The sequence below is a fragment of the Orbicella franksi genome, chromosome 2, assembly GCF_964199315.1.
Source record: "Orbicella franksi chromosome 2, jaOrbFran1.1, whole genome shotgun sequence".
Lineage (NCBI taxonomy): Eukaryota > Metazoa > Cnidaria > Anthozoa > Scleractinia > Merulinidae > Orbicella > Orbicella franksi.
The window spans coordinates 38,291,732-38,314,124 of record NC_138146.1 but is presented as its reverse complement, the minus strand read 5'-3'; the positions used below and the strand labels follow the sequence as shown (position 1 = coordinate 38,314,124).

The window sequence follows — 22,393 nt, the reverse complement described above, 5'->3', positions numbered from 1 at the left end:
TGTCTTCATATCTTTCTCCGCAGTTCAAATCTATGATCTTTCATATATTCACTTGCATATCTCAGATTAGTTGGATCGCACTAGGTCCTGTGACTCTTCATTGAACTCCCTAGATTGGCTTGAATCCTCAACTATCTCCTTTAAAATCAATCAAGTTCTTAGGTAAATAACAACAAAAAAAGATCACGCAGTACGTACATTATAAGGACATTGAACTCTCTGATCGATTAAATAATATATTTAGTATGCTGACTGTAATGTCACTATAATGATATTCAGTTTTCGAAATAATTTCCTTTGAAATTCACCGAATTTTACGACAAACGCTATTTGTTCTTCGTGGATTGTTCAGCGCAATGGCTATGTTGATTTATCTTTTCATGTAAACCCTTGCGCGTAATTGTAAGCAATGAGAACCAAAAGACACTTAATGACAATTTTTAATGGTGTTTTCCCGACGGAATGTAACAGAGCAACTGAGTTTATAACTTGTAAGCTAGACTGTAACACCATTGTCAAAGGGACGTGCTCCCCTCTTGAAATGCATCCCCAGATGATCATGATAGATTGATGCGTAAAAACAATGAAGCTCTGTGCTGAACATTAACACCGTAAGGGACACCAAAAGCTTTAATGTAAATTCTTTAGCGAGTTCACGAGCATTTCGGTGCCTTTCAATCGGGATTACCACTGGGATACATAATTTATTCGACCTCAAAGCACTAGTTACTCAAACGATTTGAACGTTTATACCACAAGGTGAAACTAAATTAAACAGTGCAGCGGACCCAGCCTTGTTCAATAATGATACGGTTATATAAAACATTATGGTAATTTGTCTCTATTTCATTTCGGGCTGGTCATATCATAGCAAGCTTCTGGACCTAAGGAGAAAGAGGTTCTCTAAGTATTCTGGAGAAACCTTAACGAGTGGGAAGGAGGGGTGGTGCAGTGGCGCTCGCCTCCTTCCAATGTGGCCTGGGTTCGATTCCGGCTCGGTGCCATATGTGGGTTGAGTTTGTTGTTGGTTCTCGCCTTGCTCAGAGGGTTTTTCTTCGGGTTCTCAGGTTACCCTCCCTACACGACACCAACATCTCCAAATTCCAATTCGACCAGGATAGAGGATCCGCATGAAAACGATATAAGACTGATGTGGCTTTCTCTCTAAATAATATAAATTGAAGTCGGTCTCTTGTGTGAAGGCAAAGGGCCCAGAGGGTTAACTGACTGATGTTTCCCTCTCAAATACTAAAATAAAGTTTTCGGTAGGTCGTCCGGGGATACGGTCATTTTGGTTGTTTCTACTATTTCAGCAGCGTGTTTATTTTCCTTCGTCACGGTGCATCCAACACTTTTTAGCAACATATTGAACATGTAAGATGTATGTACATATAAGAAGTCATACACAATACTACCAGGAAAAGAAAAGAAAACGTTTTTTTTTTGCTGATCAGACACATTGACATTGAAAACTGGCAACTGTCAATGCAGATCAATATACATTTTCATTAGCAAAGTTGCTCGAATCTCTTCAGCAAATACATCAAGATTTCTCTTCGAAAAATTGTCATAAAATAAACACGCTGTTGTTAGGTATGGTATTATCAGAGCGCATATTTATCTTTTTCGTCGTCGCGTAATGTCAGCCTTCATTTACTTCACGCCGTGTAATTAAAATTTCGTGAGGTTTTTCCTGGGATGTTATAGAGATAATTGCATTATGTTTATATAGTCAAATAAGTAATCCTGTCGTTAAAAGCTGTTGGGAGGTCGATTTTTTTTTCAGAACTGCATTTGGACGCAAGCTGTAGAAGTTGTAACCGACATGGGAACAACTGCTGGCTTCTTTCTGGTTGTCGTTGGGCTGTTAATATGCGAAAGTTATGGTGAGGCTTGTTGAAAATTGTAGCGTTTATTTGTACGTTTAAATTATCGAATTAAATATCGAGGCACATTCATATCAAAGATAGGGACCCCTCCCTTTCCCTTTTCAGGTTTCAAACGGCCTAACTTTAAATTAAATCTGTTTTAGTTATTAAAAACTGCGATAAAATAGCAACCATTGGTCTTATTAGTATTTTAAGATTTGTAATTTCTGAATTTTTTGACTTGAAAATGATGCTGTGAAAACGTCGAAGCGTCGCCTAGCTTTTAACCTTTTTCAGCTTCCAGATCACTCCATCTTGATTTGGTTAATACTGTTAAAATATACGTTAAGGTATCAATCGATTTGGTAATATTTCCTATTCTAATATGCTGCTAACATTCCAACTTAACAAGTTTTTCCGCGATGCTAAGTACCGATCTCAAGACTCTTTTAAATTTATTACACCGCATGTAAGTGATACGTGATGTTTACTTTGCCATTTATTACATCCTTGTAGTCTTGTTTCTTTTGAACAAACATCCCCATCCCTTGCACGAAAAATAAGAAAATGTCCCAATATCATCATGGATCATCAAATAGAGTGGCAGCCCCAGATGGATAAATGTGAGCCAATCGAGCAATGAAGGAGCTATAGTTATATCACGGCCACAAAGGCTCATTAGTTGGGGTTTAAAGTTAACAGCCCCATTTATCAGGTTTTTAACAAGGAGGAAGAAATCTAAAAACCGGCTTAATGGAATTTGCACTAAAATGTTAGCTTACGAATGTGACTGACTCGCATGCTTAGCAATGGCCATACAAGCATAAAAATTTCCTAACAGGAGGTGCTACCTACCAGCACCTTACTTCGATATCATCTTATGCCAAGAGATGGGCTACTGAAAAACAGCCTTACGTGCCGTGCGAACAACTGGGCTGTGTATGCGTCAGCCGTCTCTTTGTGTTTCTTCTTGTAGAAGAATAGTTTTTCCTCGTGCTTCTTAGCCACATACAAAATCAAATACTTTATTAATTACCGTGGTATACATTGCAAGTTAGAGACTGACATTTATGCCCCAGGGCTGCATTTGCAAGTTACGTTGAAGTAAATGAACGGGGTTTTATAAGTAGTTCCATAACTAAAATGTTTAGGATATACATGGTAGGAAAAATTGCATACAATAACCTATATTAATAAACATAATATTTTGGACAAATAATAATTATCAACTGGCTGGATACTGGAATAAAAATCGAAATATATATTGAACACAGACAGCACAACATCGTGCCTGAGTGCATAGTCTTCGTTGACCATTTGCAGTGCTTGTCCTTTCTGTTATTTAAGTACTATAACTGTTTCTCAGTCACATTGAGACCGCTCAGTCAATTCAGGCATTGAGAACTATCAGTCAGGATCTCAGTATCTCAGTCAAGAAAGGTCTCTATCTCTGAACTGCTAAAATCGGACTGAAGTCAAATATTGAACCTCTGAAAAGACTCACATTAATTTAAAGCTAACATTGTGGCTAGATAACTAATTGATTTAAATCATCAAATGCCCAGAATTCCACTCGAGTCTGATATCTTGCTTCAAAGGAATAAGTATGTTTGGCGTCTTATCTTGGCGAGGGCGATTATTCTAAGAATCTCACTTTTCAGAACAAATTATTTCTAGGCCTATGTAAAATATGTTTCATTATGTCATGGCAGACTTTAGGTACGAAAATAAACCAAAATTGAACCGGTAAGTTGACCCAAGTTACTATGAAGATATTTGCCACATTCACTCTTACATGGATACTTTACTTTCATTTGTTAACTCTATAGAACTACAATTAGAGGTGTTAACCATGACGAGTGATATTGAGGGTCTTGATTGGTGGTTGGCCTTGACATTTGTGGTTAAAGTCAAATTTGACCGAAAAGAATGTCTTACACTTCAATTGGCTGTTTTAAATTCATACTTGGGCCGTTCAATTGTCTTCGCCGGTGGACCATGAAGGTATCTCAGATTAATTATCATTCACTCGCTCATTGACGGTTTGGACATCCATTACGACCCATCACACTTTAATTTCTGTGTGGGTGCCAAAGAAATATATGCTCAGCAATTAAAACAAATATATGTGTTAATTTCGCAGAGTTCAGTGATAGCCATTTGCTTTTATTCCTATTTGATCTACACTCAGCTGTGTTTCATATAAGCGAGAGCTTACTCTCTCAAACTTTTCAGTTATCTGAATTTTTTGATCCACTAAAGCCTGCGAGTAACTGAAGCTTAACATGTGCCCTGCGAAAAAGTTTGATGTTTTGTTGCCTTGAAAAAATCTTGGCATAAGGCGGCTACATTATCAGCGTTATATATACTTACCGCTAACTCGTTTTCAGCTATCTTATGTTAAGGAAACTGTAGTTCACGGGTGAGACATAAACAAGATTTTATTGACGCTATATATCCACTTTGCGCAACGCAGCAACCACACAGTTTGTAGACGACAGCCGTTGATTATGGTAATCATGACAAGTAGTCAAGCAATATCATATTGACAATGGACTTTCAAAGTGATCAGTTGTTCAACTATAAGACACGCATGGTTTGTTTTGATACGCTATGATATGCAGTTACTAAAAAAGTCCAGAAATTTATGCTAGTATAGTTCACTTAGCTTGCTACTAGTTTGCGTTGTGTTTCTTGTGCACCTGGAAACATTTATAACAGTTGTACTTGAAAGAGTTTCGTACATTACCGGAGAAAATGAGGGCATCTTTGGTGTTCATCTTATCTATATGTGTTCAAATTTGTTTTGGGAGATATTTCAACCGACGGGTTTTTGAATACAAACCTGGTAAGCGGCGACGGTTCACTTCGAAATTTGCCTATTTTGCTTTCCAAATTTTAATTAAATACTGCATGTGTATTCTATTCTTATTTCATGTTTACTAGTATCGATTTTTTTATTGCAGGTATACCAATGAGAGACTTCGCATTGTTGGATGAAGGTTAGTAATACTGATTCATTAATAGCTTACCTACAATGTGTATATTTATTCAAAATAAAGGAATTTTTCAGAGCGCGCGCGACGTTATTATTGGTGGCACAATTTTCGAAGTTGTCTAAAGGTTTCAGTTACAGTTTTCAAAGTCATGTAAAGGTGTTAATACTAACTTGTTCTTCATTTGGTGGATGAAGTAGGGTTTAGCAACTTTACCGTTTTTCCCGCCAATTTTTGAAATGCATGATGGCTTATGATATTTTGTTCATCGAGCAACTTTTTAACCGTGTTTAGATCTTTTAATATTTCTAAACTTGCAGCCCTTTAACCCACTGCTTTCATTCTCGGTATATAAATTGTAGCCTTAGTCTCGTTTAATTGACAAACGAGCCAGGAGACGAATTTAGTAAAATTTTGTCTCTGCCATTTCAAGCTTGAGTGAGTTACGTTACCAACCGACAATCTCGATTATATTATCTCATAATTATCGCATTTTTTGTCCAAGCTGTAGTTGTTCGAAATTCCCTGGCGCCTGTAAATTTGCTAGCTTTTGAATTAAATGTAAGAAATTGAATGTTATTTTGTGATAAGCAATACTGATTTCTTTCAGATTTCTTTCCTGTTATTGTCTCACTCTTACTGTATATTATATTCCCTCATGGCTTAGTTAACACAATGATAAATTTGTTGTGCTTTTGAAATGATAAATGTGGGAAATTATATTTTTAATATTTCTGATTGGCAGACTTTGCGAAATGTGTAGCTGATGTTTTCGATTTTTTAAATAACGTTGGTAATACGAAGAGCATTAAAAATCCTGCATAAATTATCATCATTAAAATTTTCCCGCGCGGACAAATTTATCTTTAGTCTGACATCGAATGATGCAACTCCGAAACAAACATACAAAGAAAAATGCATGCTATTTCAACAACTTTATCTGATGACCCATACGGATATTGAAAAGGACGTTTCGTGTGAGTATTTGATTAAACACCGATATGAGGTAGAAATTGTTTGATGCCTTCACAGTTGAGTGAGCCAATTTATATTTACATTTTATTGTTTACTTCAAATCTGCATGATCTTTATTCCCTTGATTCTTGGCGAATCACGCATGTAAGTCATTTTTCCAACCTAGGCCTGGAAGCCCCAGTCAAGGTTTTAATCTAACAATTAAAAGTCCACGAGACGCTTGTACTTTTCGATAAAATATATTTCGTATTCCTAACCACTTTTGCAAAGTTGAAAAAAAAAAAAAGTAAAAAGAAAAAACTGGTCAGACCGGGTCCCTTCTTGATCTTGGACCACCAAGAGTGGGGAGGAAGCGGAATAACCCCTTCCGTAAATTCAAGTATAATATAAACAATGATAATAAAAGTTAGAAGGTATACAGTGCTTCCAAAAAGGGTATCCTATGAGGTAATCACTATGGGATGACGACCTTATATCTCAAGCAACCATCTTGGGTCCGTCATTTTGAGACCCCCATCTTGGAATTTGATTCACAAATTATGTGATTTTATATGCCTTCTTTTCTCCGCAGTTTGTTTAGATGTTTTTGCCATGTAAATCAAAATAAAAAATAAAACCTAAATGAAAAAAAAAAATAAATAAATACATAAATAAGTAAATAAATAAATAGGTAAATAAATAAATAAATAAATAAATAAATAAATAAATAACCTTTATTTACCCTCGGCAGTGTAGACTAGTGGGGCCGAGCAAACAACTGAAATAAATAATTCAATTTGAGCATAACATTGTTAAGAATCCCAACTCAGTGCCCGAAGGTAAACCACTAAGCTATTTAAAAATGTGGCCGATGATTTCAACACGGGGCTACCGTGAAACAAATGCAGTTGGCGTTCGGAGCGGACTCAATGCGCTTAGTCATTTACAGCACTGTAATTATAGGAAAAATTTAAGCGTTCGAATTCTCCTGATCAATTCTTCCTGTTCTTTTGTTTTCCCGTCTAAAAACTCTAATCGAGGCTTTTACTCATTCAAAAGTTCACACGGTTCACCAATTGTGTGATGTTTTCCATGCCTTCCGTTTCCGCATTCGAGTACAGTCAAACCCGCATATTTAGCGGACACCTTCGGAAAATGTCCTATTATAATTTAATAGCCTCTATATTAATACTTTTAGAGACGTTCGTGCGAAAATCTTCTCAATGTAGACTATTTCTGCAGTACGATATTGAATACCTGCGTCAGAAATACAAAAACAAATGAAGAAACATTGCCAATAAAGATTAAAAACAATCACTCATTTGAAAAAAATTGTTTCACCTCCATTTCGAATAACTTGAACTTCAGTACGACTGTAAAAGGCTTTTACATTGGTCAAAGGATTCACAAAAGAGTTACGGAGTGAAGGAGTGAAGGAGTGAAATTTCGCCACCCATATCTATGTCTTGGAAAATATGATTTTTCAAGTTAAAAAGAAAGCAAACTCTTTCTACAAACATATGTTTTACGGGAATGCTTTTTGAATTAATAGTTTATTAAGGCTAAGGTTATCCAGGCTAGATAGATAGCTTTCGTTCCAAAATAAATACCCACATTAAAGAATATTGAAAAAGACTATCATTTGGGAAAAAAATAATGAGTTGATTTTTTCAAATTTACAGTTTGTGAAGATGACCCGAACTACGCAGATGCTTGCCCAGAGAAAGCTGCAATAGAGAATTACTGTAAAGACCAAAAGGATTTTATGAAGAAGAACTGCCCGAAGTCTTGTGGATTTTGCCCAGGAGGTAACTGACTAAATTGATTCAATATATGCAACCAGGAAATATTTGAGCTCATAGAATATCAGTTTCTGTTGGTAGAGCATTACATAATTTAAGATTTGGCAGCTTAACAGTTGAAACAGTGGGTTGACTTGTCGCTGTAAAAGACAACTGATTGTCAGTATCAAGGTTTTACCAGCTTTGAAAAAGGTCTGTATGGCGGTCTGGACACTTAAACAGACTTTTCTGACCAATTCAATTCAAGTTAGGTTTATTCCATTCCTATTTCAAGTACAAAATGTCACCGGAAAACATCTTTAGATTTGTTCTATTCAAGTCGACTCAATAGCCCGTACTGGTGGATCTCTTGAATTTGCTCATCAGATAAAAACCTTGTGACCACGATTATATGTCGAGGTAACCATATCCCACCAAAATTCACAAAGACCCGTTCTAGTATTTCTTCTTAGTCAATGTCACAAATGTCCTGTCCTGTTGCGTCATTCAGCAAGATTCTAACCACTATAACTAGAAAACTCAATGTTAAAGTAAATATATTTCTTAGCAGTGATTATATATTCTTTTCTGATATAACTGATTGCTTCTTATCATATCTTTATTTCAGAGTCGGTAAAGCCCCCCGCCCCAGCAGCTGGTAATTTGCTATTTATTTATTTCTTTTAAAAATGTTATGTTAAAATTTTAAATAATATTTTAAAGGAAGTATATATTGCCAGGTCGTGCGGAGGTGAAAACCCATATGCCAAATTATTAAACCGGATTAAAGCAATGGTTACATCCACTCTTTTACTTAAGGTGATTCCCTAGTAAAAGACCCCGCCGTAGATTTCCGATGAAACTTGGTATGCTATTGTTACAGGACAAGGAGATATTGAAAACGTAGTAAAAAGAGGAGGTCACCGTGTTTGTTTTCACGCCAGAATGCTTACAAATATGGTTATTTCAGTAACTTTTGGTAATCTCCGTGCGCAACAAATAAGCTCGATTATTTTTCAATGCAGCATGTTATATCACAGTGTGACTTTCTTTAATTGTTTATTCATCTACGTTCCTGAAAAAATGTTATCAAATACCCTGCATTTTTTCATCCTTTAAAGGAAACATATTTGGACAAGTACTGTTGGGCCCGTTATGTCTCCCTCTGTGGTATTAATTTCATTTGCTTTCAGACTCTGGAATCGTCGCGAGCAACTCTCTGTCATTACTGTACCACTTTGTCAAACGGAATCCACCTTTCTCTAGCAATTTGCGCAACGGACTGGCTAAACCGACAGCCTTCTCTGTGGTGCATGTTGCGCTTCACTGTCTCCACCACTTCTGCATCGAACTCCTCCTGATACAACTGGGCTGTCTTCCTCAAGCAGAAATTAGCAACACTCGGTGAAGACGTTTCTCCAAACAAATGTTTCACCATTCGATACTCTTCCATCTCTTTTGTCAGGTCTTTATTTGGCCACCATAAAAATCTTAGAGTGTCACAATCCTTTGGGTCCACCAAACCTGATGAAACATTGATTCTATATCAGCGACCATTCCAACAGTTTCTTGTCTAAACCGACTTAAGACACCCACAAGTTCATTCTTTTGATCCGGGCCCTGCAGCAGCTGATGATTTAAAGATGTCTGTCCGAACTTTGCTGCACCATCATAAACCACTCTCCCTTTGTCGGGCTTTAAAGGATGTGTAACAGGATGATGGGGTAGGTACCACACTGGTCTGTCCTTTACTTCCAACTCTTCTTTGGGGACCTTTTCGGCGTGGCCGTTCTCAATGTAATCAGTCATTCTTGTCTTGTACTTTTCAAACAAAGCTTCATCTCTCAGAAGTCGTTTCTTCAGAAGGATTCCTCTTCTTTCTGCTACTATCCTGTTGTTAGGTAAGAAGGGTGGATCATGTCGCCAAGGCAGGGCAACCTGAAAGTGTCCATTGACCATCTTAAGTGTTCTCTCCATAATTTGTAAGGTCCTCTCGTCTCCCAATGATGCACACACTCGTGTCTCAACTTCAGAGCTTTCAAAGTCTGTTTTCTAAAGTCTCTCCAACTGTTGGTTCAGCTCCTCATTTCAAGCTTGACGTTCAGTTTCATCTGTTTGTAACTGGTTCTTGTTTTCACTGGAATCAGGTCCTAGTTCTAGGCCACTTCCTGCGTCTGCAACATGCACCTTGACAGCATCTCCATTGTCTAACATTTCAGAAAATACAACACTGTCTTTGGAACCATCGCAGAGAACAGAATCTTCAGATTCCAATACCCTGATGCAGACAACAGAGCTGTCTCCCACACGCAAGAAGTTGACTAAGCGTTCAGAATTGTAGCTTTCTCCTCCAACAGGACCTATCACAGTCCACCCCAGACTGTACCTTACTGCTACTGGTTCACCTTCTCTACCAGCACGGCACTCCAATGGCAAGAACAAACTTGGATTGTCCTTGAGCCCAACAACTAGCATGACACTTCCAATGTCCAATTGTCGTAACTCAACATCATGCAAATGTGGCCAATGTTCAAGGTCTTCCTTCTTGGCTATACAGCTTTCAGTAATTGGCATATGTTTAACTGTCCTGACCTTCGGGAGCTCCACTATAACTGATTCGCCCATTGACGTCACTGTCAGGTCTACTTGTTGACTCTCTACCCTGGTTGAGCCTGTTATCCCAGACAAAGTGAAGTCCAACTTGGTGCCGCTTACACCTAGGCTCTCTTTCAAACTTTCATGGCAAAGAGTTATTTCTGAGCCACTGTCCAACAAGGCATATGTTTCAACGGGTATTGAATTACCACCTTTAGCCAGAACTTTAACTGGAACAACACTAAGACAGACTCGCTCGCCGGCCCCAGTTGCAGCAGTAACAGCACTTCTCTCACTAGTCACTCCACTGGTGTCACTGCTGGTATTAGTTCCTGTCACTCTTTCCCTCGACTGGCCATCATTACCGCTTGGCGGGCTTCGATTTTCTGCAGGGGGATGCAGTAGTGTGTTGTGATCCCGGTTGCATCCATCCACTTGGCATTTGAACTGAGTTTTGGGGCAGTCTCTTGCAAAGTGTCCACTCTGTAGACACTTGATACAAAGGTTTTGGTCCCGCACCACCTTCCATTTGTCTTGATGAGGCTGATTTTCAAATTTGTCACACTTCGGCAGCCTGTGTTGACCGCGACATACACTGCAAGCCGGCAATTTCTGGTTCTGTTTGCCACCCCTTTTCTGACCTTGGACACCTCCAAATAGTGTAGTCCATTTCTGAGCGCCTCGACCTTGTGGATCCTTCCGTTTTGCACTGTCCCTTTCTTTCGAAGGACTGGCAGTTAAATCTTCTCCAAACTCATTGTTAACAAGTGCAGCCCTGTCCTTTAAGTGTTGCAAGAAGTCTGCAAACTTTGGTCTTGATCCATGTGAAATAATTCTTCCTGCGCATTCCGTCCACTTTACTTCCATGAACAATGGGAGCTTCTTATTCCGTTCCCTCAATGTGCTTGTGTGATTCAAATCACTGACATATTCAGGCCCCATGCTTGACAGTGTCCTAATGGCTACATCTAAATGGCGGGCAAATGCAAGTAAACTTGCTCCATCTGCTTGCTTCAGAGGGGGTAGGCTCTCCAATTTTCTGATGTGTGCTTTGGCTATGACGTTAGGGAGTCCAAAGTTCTCACGTAAAGTACTCTTGGCAACATGATAACCCTCATCTACGGGTAAGTTCACACAGCTTTCGATTGCATCTCTTGCTTTTCCATAGCAGTGCTTAATTAACAGCTGCAACCTTCTGGAGTTGTCAGGATTATCTTTCTCTAGGCAAGTCTCAAAGTTTTGCATAAACGAGACGTACTTCATCGGGTCTCCATCGAAACGCATGTACTCAACTTTCGGAGTGGAGACAACTTGACGCAGTGCTTGTACCATCTCTAATCTGCGATCAGATGTCAATGATGCTGGTTCTTGCATTTGAAATTCACCTGGATATGCACATGGGGTCTGGGACCATGGTACCTGGGTTGGCCGCCGTGCTATCTCTTCAGGTTTAAACTGTGGCATTAATGGCACCTACACTTGTTGCAATTCATTCCTTAACACTGATGGATTGACAGGTGGTGTTCTCAATGTCTTAGTGTCCCTTAAATTGAACGGTTGGTCCGCATATTCACATGTACCAGCCTCATCAACATAAAGCGTACATCCAGTTGCCAAAAACGCTGGAGCACTGACTGTTTCGTAGGCCTTAGCACCTGAGATCCTAATTCTGTCATTGCCTCTAAATTTAGGAACTTCATCCAAAGGTTCAGACCTTCGCACTGGTTGCTCAAGTGGGTTTAACTGAGGCTGAGTTGCCGCCCTTGTCTGATGCTGAGTGGGGTGTAAAGGCTCCAAATGCTGCACTCATTGCTCATGTGGCTGCATTAACTGAGATTGAGCTGCCTCCTTTGTCTGCTGCTCAATGGGGTGTAAAGGCTCCAAATGCTGCACTGATTGCTCATATGGCTGCATTAACTGAGATTGAGCTGCCTCCTTTGTCAGCTGCTCAATGGGGTGTAAAGGCTCCTCAGGTATCAACTCTGCTAAACGTTCCTTGTACTGACTATCCCTGCACTGGTCTTCAAGCTCTTTATAAACATTAACACTTGCCATAACCCGCTCCTCCTCCATCTCGGCCTCCATTAAGTCCCTTTCATAATGAATTTCATTCATCTTACGCTGCAACTGTTGTTCACACAGAAGCTGTTTGGTTTTCAACTGAGCGAGGGCAAGTTGTTCTTTCCTCTTTGCTAATATCATAGAAGCTGAACTTGAGCCAGAGGACCCACCTTTCGAGCTCTTGCTTAACTTCCTTGTAAAGGATTTTATGTCATCATGTCGCCCTTTAGTAGACATAGCCTTTGACTTCCAAGACTCAATTGCAATTTCAAATGCTGCCATCTGCGCCATCTGCTCCTTGTAGCTATCATTGGCCCTGTCGAGTTCTTCACAACGACTAAGAACATCAAGGCATTCAATGTACCCTTCATGGGCTTTAACAAACTTCCGCCAAACATCTTCATATGAATCCTGATTTAATTTCAGATCCTCCAAATTTCCACAGTTGTCCATTATTTCTTTAATGTTTCCTCTAAGTCTGGTAAGGGTTGCGATGTAACCTGAACGGGAATTTCTTAGTGTGTTTCCCTTTTCTGCCATTCTGCTTTCGAAATTAATGTTAGAAGGTACTTTAATGCGGGAACTTCTTCTCAAATGAGTTCCAATGTCAGCTTCCGACGAGGCCTCCCGGGCACTTTGTTCAAATTTGCTACCAACAGGCAGTGATCGAACAGACATTTCTGTTTCAACAGCAATGTACAAATAATGTCAAACACAAACAATGTTTACCCGGAGAACGAAATAATTGTTAGTTAAACAGGTGAAATCCCAACCAAACACGAAGCAATGTTGTCCCTGAGAACAAACAGCTATCGATCAAACAAAAACAATCCAATCCAAACACGAAGTAGCGGCGAAATCATCTTATTTAAGCTCAAAGCAGTTACAGTTCTTCCTGGGAAAAATAAATAATTGTGAATAATAATCAGACGATATCCAACGCAAACACGAAGCAATGTTCTCCTCGAGAACCAAATGGTTGTCAATAATAACCACACGAAATTCAACGCAAACACGAAGCAATGTTCTCCCTGAGAACCAAATAGTTACCAATAATAACCAGACGAAATCCAATGCAAACACGCAGCAATGTTCTCCCTGAGAACCAAATAGTTGTCGATAATAACCAGACGAAATCCAATGCAAATACGAAGCAATGTTCTCCCTGAGAACCAAATAGTTGTCAATATATACTAACCAGACGAAATCCAATGCAAACACGAAGCAATTTTCTCCCCGAGAACCAAATAATTGCCTCCTGAGAACCAAATAGTTCTTCAACTGTAGCTTCCGTAAGCTGGTCTTTAATATCAACGTACCAAAGGGGGTACAATAAAACGTACAATTCCAAAGAATCGTGTAAGGCACGTTGAAGAACTGTTTTGGTAATACGGTCCAAACTGCAAAAACCAAAACTAAACTCGCTGCCTTCCAAAACGTCCCACGTGCGATACCCTGGGGAAATGTCACGTGACACTACAAACCCGGATGTGACAAACGGTAGCCACAGGAAGCCCCAGTCAAGGTTTTAATATAACAATTAAAAGTCCACGAGACGCTTGCACTTTTCGATAAAATATATTTGGTATTCCTAAACCACTAGGCTATTTAAAAATGTGGCCGATGATTTCAACACGGGGCTACCGTGAAACAAATGCAGTTGGCGTTCGGAGCGGACTCAATGGCTTTTAAGCGCTCGAATTCTCCTGATCAATTCTTCCTGTTCTTTTGTTTTCCCGTCTAAAAACTCTAATCGAGGCTTTTACTCATTCAAAAGTTCACGCGGTTCACCAATTGTGTGATTTTTTCCATGCCTTCCGTTTCCGCATTCGAGTACAGTCAAACCCGCATATTTAGCGGACACCTTCGGAAAATGTCCTATTATAATTTAATAGCCTCTATATTAATACTTTTAGAGACGTTCGTGCGAAAATCTTCTCAATGTAGACTATTTCTGCAGTACGATATTGAATACCTGCGTCAGAAATACAAAAACAAATGAAGAAACATTGCCAATAAAGATTAAAAACAATCACTCATTTGAAAAAAATTGTTTCACCTCCATTTCGAATAACTTGAACTTCAGTACGACTGTAAAAGGCTTTTACATTGGTCAAAGGATTCACAAAAGAGTTACGGAGTGAAGGAGTGAAGGAGTGAAATTTCGCCACCCATATCTATGTCTTGGAAAATATGATTTTTCAAGTTAAAAAGAAAGCAAACTCTTTCTACAAACATATGTTTTACGGGAATGCTTTTTGAATTAATAGTTTATTAAGGCTAAGGTTATCCAGGCTAGATAGATAGCTTTCGTTCCAAAATAAATACCCACATTAAAGAATATTGAAAAAGACTATCATTTGGGAAAAAAATAATGAGTTGATTTTTTCAAATTTACAGTTTGTGAAGATGACCCGAACTACGCAGATGCTTGCCCAGAGAAAGCTGCAATAGAGAATTACTGTAAAGACCAAAAGGATTTTATGAAGAAGAACTGCCCGAAGTCTTGTGGATTTTGCCCAGGAGGTAACTGACTAAATTGATTCAATATATGCAACCAGGAAATATTTGAGCTCATAGAATATCAGTTTCTGTTGGTAGAGCATTACATAATTTAAGATTTGGCAGCTTTGAAAAAGGTCTGTATGGCGGTCTGGACACTTAAACAGACGTTTCTGACTTTTCTGACCAATTCAATTCAAGTTAGGTTTATTCCATTCCTATTTCAAGTACAAAATGTCACCGGAAAACATCTTTAGATTTGTTCTATTCAAGTCGACTCAATAGCCCGTACTGGTGACTATCTCTTGAATTTGCTCATCAGATGAAAACCTTGTGATCATGATTATATGTCGAGGTAACCATATCCCACCAAAATTCACAAAGACCCGTTCTAATATTTCTTCTCAGTCAATGTCACAAATGTCCTGTCCTGTTGCGTCATTCAGCAAGATTCTAACCACTACAACTAGAAAACTCAATTTTAAAGTAAATATATTTCTTAGCAGTGATTATATATTCTTTTCTGATATAACTGATTGCTTCTTATCATACCTTTATTTCAGAGTCGGTAAAGCCCCCCGCCCCAGCAGCTGGTAATTTGCTATTTATTTATTTTTTTTAAAAAAAATGTTATGTTAAAATTTTAAATAATATTTTAAAGGAAGTATATATTGTCAGGTCGTGCGGAGGTGAAAACCCATATGCCAAATTATTAAACCGGATTAAAGCAATGGTTACATCCACTCTTTTACTTAAGGTGATTCCCTAGTAAAAGACCCCGCCGTAGATTTCCGATGAAACTTGGTATGCTGTTGTTACAGGACAAGGAAATATTAAAAACGTAGTAAAAAGAGGGGGTCACCGTGTTTGTTTTCACGCCAGAATGCTTACAAATATGGTTATTTCAGTAACTTTTGGTAATCTCCGTGCGCAACAAATAAGCTCGATTATTTTTCAATGCAGCGTGTTATATCACAGTTTGACTTTCTTTGATTGTTTATTTATCTACGTCCCTGAAAAAATGTTATCAAATACCCTGCATTTTTTCATCCTTTAAAGGAAACATATTTGGACATGCACTGTTGGGCCCGTTATGTCTCCCTCTGTAGTATTAATTTTATTTGCCAAAAAAAGTAGCCGTAGATTTCTGCTAATATTTTTCTCAGTTATTGAGGATATTAATCTCATTGAAATTATAAAATAAAAAGTGGGGGTTACCGTGCTCGTTTTAGAGAAAAGGAACATTTATTTCGCTATGGAGCTTAGTTTGAGGAAATTTCTTACGTTTTGTACGCGCACGCGCTCATGTGCGCGCGCTAATGACGCGAAAATCGTGCGCAGTGGGGATGCGCAATGCAATATTATGGAACACCTTAAGGGCCCATTAACCGATTCATGCGCGCGCTCCTGCGCGTTGCTAAGGAGGGAAATTTCACTTCCGGTCACTTACGTGAGCCTGAGCACGAAAAATATAAACAACTCAAAAACTTGCAAATTCGCTTACATTTTAGATGTTTTTGTTTTTGTTTCGCAAAATGCAAAGTAAAAAAAGTACAAGCAGACAGAAAAACAATAGCAGTAGAAAGAGAAAAACTAACTCCGTGTGGCTTTGTTTGATCTTACCGAAGTGCGCTGGTAGTGTAAATTGCGCACGCGCTCATAGGGTAACTTCCAATATATATCGGGCGCACTTCCGGTTTCTTTAAATGCTAAAGGAAACGCGGTTTTTCATTAAATTCAGCCTTTTTCGACGAATTTCGATTAAAGCCAACGTTGGCAACATAACTATGCATTTCTTTTACGAAATTATGCTTTTTTCAGAAAAGTACGAATTTTTCAATGTTTTGAAATGCTTTCAAAATCTGACCTTTTGGAAATGAAACAAAATCGATGCATAGCGTAATGAGGATTTAAATTAAAATATTAAATCAATGAAAAAAATCCCGAGAAAGTAATTTGTCTGGGAGCCTTTGCATTTTTTCTGTATTAGTCACATGACCATGGGCGTGGCCTGATGCCTCATCACTAGTGTTACTGATCATGAAAAGGTTAAAACACATGAAATAACTCTGAACTAACTAAAAATGATGAGGTTATATGAGATTAATTTTCCTTAGCAACGGCTCGAAAAGATCGGTTAATGAGCCCTTAAGGTGGCTTACTACAATTTTTCTGAGACTCAATAGCGCGCTACCATCGCCTGCCAAACGTCAGTATTAATCGCGCGTTCAAAAATGACGTTAGCAACCCTATGAAGAAACGAAATCACTTCAAGCACTTGAAAGGCGTGAAATCACTTCGGTATGAGTAGCAATAGTTTAAACTCCGTTCAAACATGTGTTTAAGCCTTGGGCCAAAAAAATATGACAAAAAAGCTCTATAAATAGCCGGTGAAGGAGCTCTAATTTACTCTTTCTTTCTCGCACGCGATACATGGCGTCACATGAGCGCGCGCCTAAATGAATAAACACGCGTGACACCACGCGCGTTTTTCTGATTTTTGTGACGTCAGCGTGACCAAGTAAATGCTAATTTTCTCGCGTTCTTTTCGGTGAATTTGTTTTTAATTTAGCTCAGTTCTAACCACATACAATTCCTATAAAATACCCTATTTTTGTTAAAATCTGTCAGAGTTAATCTAATATATTTAGAATAATGACAAATTACAGAATATTGGAAAAACCGTCTGAACAACCTTGACTTTTTACTAATTCAAACTGTCAGGCATATCATTTCCATGATGTGGCGAAGTATGAAAAAATTTCACCGAAGGAAAGTATAAATATTAAGGACTTTCAAAGGTCAAAATGAGGAATATATCTGCCTGTCATTAGATGGGATGTTGCCATGGTAATGGCCTTAATCCAAAAATTGACAACCAAAACATAAGCCTTATTTTAACAGCACCCATACTGGTAAATATCTACATGGAAAACTTTAAGAGAAATTAACTAAGGTTCCTTTTCTTACTCGCGCTCTATAGGGAGGGTGTTCGTAATAACTCTAGGGAGCCACGTTAACTGAAAAACGCCGGAAGCCAAAAAAACAGTAAACGAAATAAAACTTCATTTTGTTATCCACCCGCATAAAATATTCAATTAACAAAAAATGTTTGGTTCTGTTTTAATAATTCATTTATTATCATGCAAGGGAAAGGTGTTTCAAAATTTAAACTATTGTACAAGGTACACAACTATTGCTCCCGGCGAGAAAGGATGTATTGGCATTCGCGTAAGTAAAAAGGCTACGATTTCTGACAGATCTCAGGATAGTAGAAAGTACAAGATGCCATTAATTTACCTTTGACAATGTTTAGAAATCATACGTAAATCTTGCTGATTGGTTTGGTTGAGTTCTTCTTCTTTTTTTTGCCATAGCATCAAGCTTTGAAAAGCGTGCTTCGATGTTTTCAGTGCGTTCGTTAAAACGATATCATAAAGCAAACAAAGAAAGGATAGCCATGTATAGCTATGCTTTTAAAGCAAAATCGGAGAAGACTGAAAATATAGAAAGCAGTCGACTGTGGTTGCCTGTTAATAGATTTTTTCTCGTATTCTTAGATGCTTGTCGTATTTTCTGAGATGCAGTGTAACACCTGGGTATGGTTTCTTTATCTATTAGAGAGAGCGAGAACTTATAACTTTGCTCAGTTACGTAGTCTTGGGAATGCTTTCTGCCATTTCGATACCAGGAGTATTCTAAAAAATTATGCTTATAAACTAACTTTGAATTTTATTGACTTTTCAAATTTACAGTTTGTGAAGATAACCCGAGCTATGCAGATGCTTGTCCAGAGAAAGCTGCAGTTAAGGATTACTGTCAGGACCAAGAGAATTTTATGAGGAAGAACTGCCCGAAGTCTTGTGGATTCTGTATTAACGGTGATTGGCTAAATGTTGTAACACTTCCTCACATTTCCCCAAACTATTCCCTTTTCTTTTCCTTTGTCCGCTATGTTGAATTCTCAACTGGTAAGTTACAAAATGAGCTAAGTGAAATGTTTTTAGATGCAATTAACTAAAATTTGCTGTTGAGGAATTGTAAACCCCTAAAACTACCACAAATAAAAAATTCTTCATTTTTTATCTGCATTTTTAAAAAGATATTTCTTATTACTAATTGAATATTCTTTTACGAAATGATTGATTGGTGCATATAATTTGCTTATTTCAGAGCCTGTAAAGCCTCCTGCGCCAGCTGGTAACATTTTTTATTTCATTTAATCATAATGGTAGTGTTAAAATAACATTTTAAGGGAATGCATATTGTCATTTCGTACGGATGTAAAGTGTCACAAACAGAGAGACAACAAATCATCAAAACAAATTATAGTTATGGCTACTTCTAGTTTTAAATGTCTTTTAAGATGTTATTAGGAAATATCAAGTAAATAAGTATATAAAGTAAAACTTGATTTTGTTATTAGGACTATAGAAAGTACTTGAGGTGGCTGCCGGTTTATTTAAATTATCTCGTGTTCTTAAATGCTTGCCGTAATTTATGAGATGTTGTGTAACACTCGGCTATAAGGGCTATGGCTTGTTTATCTGTTAGATAAATAGAGAACTTATAATTGCACTCAACTTTGCAGTTTTAGAAATGTAGCGTAGCATCTCCATGTCATGTGTAGTCTGAAATTTTTGCGCTTGTAAATTAACTCAATTTAATGGACCTATTTACCGATGTCACGCAATATCAACAATGTTTCGTATCTCTCATATAAACAACAACAAAAAAACATCCATAGATATATTTTCCATGCCGTATTTGTTTGTATGAAAAATTCGGAAAAGCGTGGCATCGGTGAAAAGGTCCATTGATTTTTGAAAATTGACAGTTTGCGAAGATGACCCGAACTATGCTGATGCTTGTCCAGAGAAAGCTGAAATTAAGAATTACTGTCAGGACCAAGAGAAGTTTATGAGGAAGAACTGCCCGAAGTCTTGTGGATTCTGTTTTAACGGTGATTAGCTTAATGCTTTCAATATATTTAGTCATGAAATATCAGAGAAACTATTTTGTGTTTTTGAAGAAGACATCTGTCTCATTGACTGCGGATCTTTGGTCAAGTTGGGAGGGGAGGGTTGCCTGGAAACATTATTATATAAAGTTTTTATTTGCAAATTTGATCAAGCGATCAAACCAATAAAGCCAAATAGGGGCTTTTGGACCAATTTGTATAGAGTCTATGATGAGAAATATTTTCGCTGGGAGAAATCAATAGGCCTTTTGCAGGATCCCGTCACATGGTACGGAATAAATTATGCTGGGACGGAAGTTACGCAGTGGGATTTCCAAAACAAAGGAACTCGTACCAGTCCAGCACGACTTTCAATTCAATCCTCAGCAAAATTACCGTGGCGCTTTCTTTAATCAACCCGAATAACAATTTCATTTTGTTGTTTGAGTTCTCAAAACTCCTTGTCTATTTTATTTTCGCAATATAAAATTTCACTATGTCGAAGAAGCACACAATATTAGTAGCCTCTTAGCGTTGGCAAAAACTGTCGCATTTATCTCAGCACAAAAGATGGCGAAAAAATACTTTATCAAGATTATGCAAATTTGCTACTTGTACGGTTCAGACTTTCTTGGTCACCAAACAAGCAGAAACAATAACAAACTGATCGAAAACAGATTTTGGTTATGATTCTGCATTGTTTTGAGGAACGCACAAATTAACCGGCGACACCAGAGTAAAAAACGAAATGCAAAAGATTACGCGTACAACCACAGGCAGCCCAAGCTCTCTCTATGAACCACATATGGGATTTTCTACAAGATATCCATGGAGGTAGTTAAAAGTGAAAATTCTCAATAAAAATGGCTTACCTTATTCCAGACGTGTGTTTTTTGCTCCTGGTGTGGTTATTTTACCGATTGAACTTGATTTAAGCGACTTTTTTGAATTCCGATTTTCCCTCTATAAAGAGAGGACAAGGCGAAACACCTCAGTCGGAACAGCCTGCCGAACGAAGTCAAAAATCCCAGACTAAAATGTGCCCACGGCCGCAAATTCACCGCAGAATTCAAGGGCAAAGGTTGATCTTTCATTTCAATCCTCTAGCCACACAATTGCAGCCCTGCGAGCGACACCAGGCGGCTCTTCGCGTCTCCAGTGAAACGATAAAACCATGGAAGAGCTCCGTGTCGTTTGATCCGCGACATAACGACCGTTGAAATCGGCTTGGTAACCTCGTCATGATAGCAAACCAAGACTCGCGGGGGTACTAGACCGCAATTTGTCAAATTTGTCAAACGTAAGATCAACGGCGAAAGCTCCGTAGAAACTGAGGAGATCATTTTTGAAGTGGAGGTCATGGTAAGTTTTCACGTTTACGTACCTTTGAGTTACTTGGTCCTCGCCTCACCAATTTAACTTCATCTCCCCATAATTCGTTAAGAATTCTCCCGAGCAAAAGAGAGTTCAATTTGCTTACGGCAATTTCTTTCTCTTCGTATGCTCTAGACAAAATTTTGCTGGCTTCCATTACAGTTTCCTCACAATATTCGTAATTCCACAATACCCTAAGAGAAGCAAATTTAGTTTATCAGCTCGGGAATATTTTATACAAACAAATCAAAGGTGCATAAACGAGAAAACTTACCACGACTTCCACTTCAAAAATGATTGTATCTCCTCAGTTTCTACGGAGCTTTCGCCGTTGATCTTAAGTTTCTTTGGTTTTGAAGCCATTTTGCAAAAGCGTTCTGTACGATTTTTATTTTGCATTGTAAATTCGACCTGAGGGGATTACAAGAAGTTTAGTTGACAAATTGCGGTCTAGTACCCCGCGAGTCTTGGTTTGCCAACATGACGAGGTTACCAAGCCGATTTCAACGGTCGTTGGGTCGCGGATCAAACGACACGGAGCTCTTCCATAGTTCTAGCGTTTCACTGGAGACACGAAGAGCCGCCTGGCGTCGCTCGCAGGGCTGCAATTGTGTGGCTAGAGGATTGAAATGAAAGATCAACCTTTGCCCTTGAATTCTGCGGTAGATTTATGGCCGTGGGTACATTTTAGCCTGGGATTTTTGACTTCGTTCGGCAGGCTGTTCCGACTGAGGTGTTTCGCCTTGTCCTCTCTTTATAGAGGGAAAATCGGAATTCAAAAAAGTCACTTAAATCAAGTTCAATCGGTAAAATAACCGCACCAGGAGCAAACAACACACGTCTGGAATAAGGTAAGCCATTTTTATTGAGAATTTTCACTTTTAACTACCTCCATGGGTATCTTGTAGAAAATCCCATATAAACCCTTATAATTCGATGCCGTGTTGTGTTGCTTGTGTGGTTGATAGAGAGAGCTTGGGCTGCCTGTGGTACAACTGTACTAGCGCGAGCAGATCTTACAGCGCGTAATATGAAGTCCTGTTTTCGACCTGAAAAACTCTCTTTTTCCCATTGCTTCAGAACAAAAGTACACCAAACCCCCCTCTTCATATAGAAGGGAGTTTCGTGGAATTTCTTTAGAAATTTAAGTTCCACTGTAAGTAAGCGGAATTTGCTCGTTTTAGTAGACCGCAGTCTACTGCGTCACACATTTTTATTCGGACCCACTCGTTTCACCGCCCTACATATAAGCGCCCTGGTATGGACTCTTATCGACAACGGCAAATTAGCCAATCAGATTGC

General features: G+C 38.5%; 1 protein-coding gene across 3 annotated transcripts in view; it reads left to right on the top strand.

Annotated features, from left to right (window-relative positions):
- The first annotated feature begins 1,781 nt into the window (after positions 1-1,781).
- The window catches only part of LOC145479752 (uncharacterized), a 31,642-nt gene continuing 11,030 nt past the window's right edge, over positions 1,782-22,393 (top strand). For 2 of the 3 annotated variants that reach the window (XM_081458196.1, XM_081458195.1), the window contains exons 1-9: positions 4,375-4,716; positions 4,835-4,870; positions 7,501-7,626; positions 8,228-8,257; positions 14,656-14,781; positions 15,321-15,350; positions 18,513-18,638; positions 18,931-18,957; positions 19,595-19,720. In XM_081458196.1, coding sequence (XP_081314322.1) covers positions 4,626-4,716; positions 4,835-4,870; positions 7,501-7,626; positions 8,228-8,257; positions 14,656-14,781; positions 15,321-15,350; positions 18,513-18,638; positions 18,931-18,957; positions 19,595-19,720 — 718 coding nt within the window. In that variant the 5' untranslated portion in view covers positions 4,375-4,625. Of the gene's footprint in view, positions 1,887-4,374; positions 4,717-4,834; positions 4,871-7,500; positions 7,627-8,227; positions 8,258-14,655; positions 14,782-15,320; positions 15,351-18,512; positions 18,639-18,930; positions 18,958-19,594; positions 19,721-22,393 lie in introns of those variants that run through there. The other variant, XM_081458197.1, reaches the window with a different exon arrangement.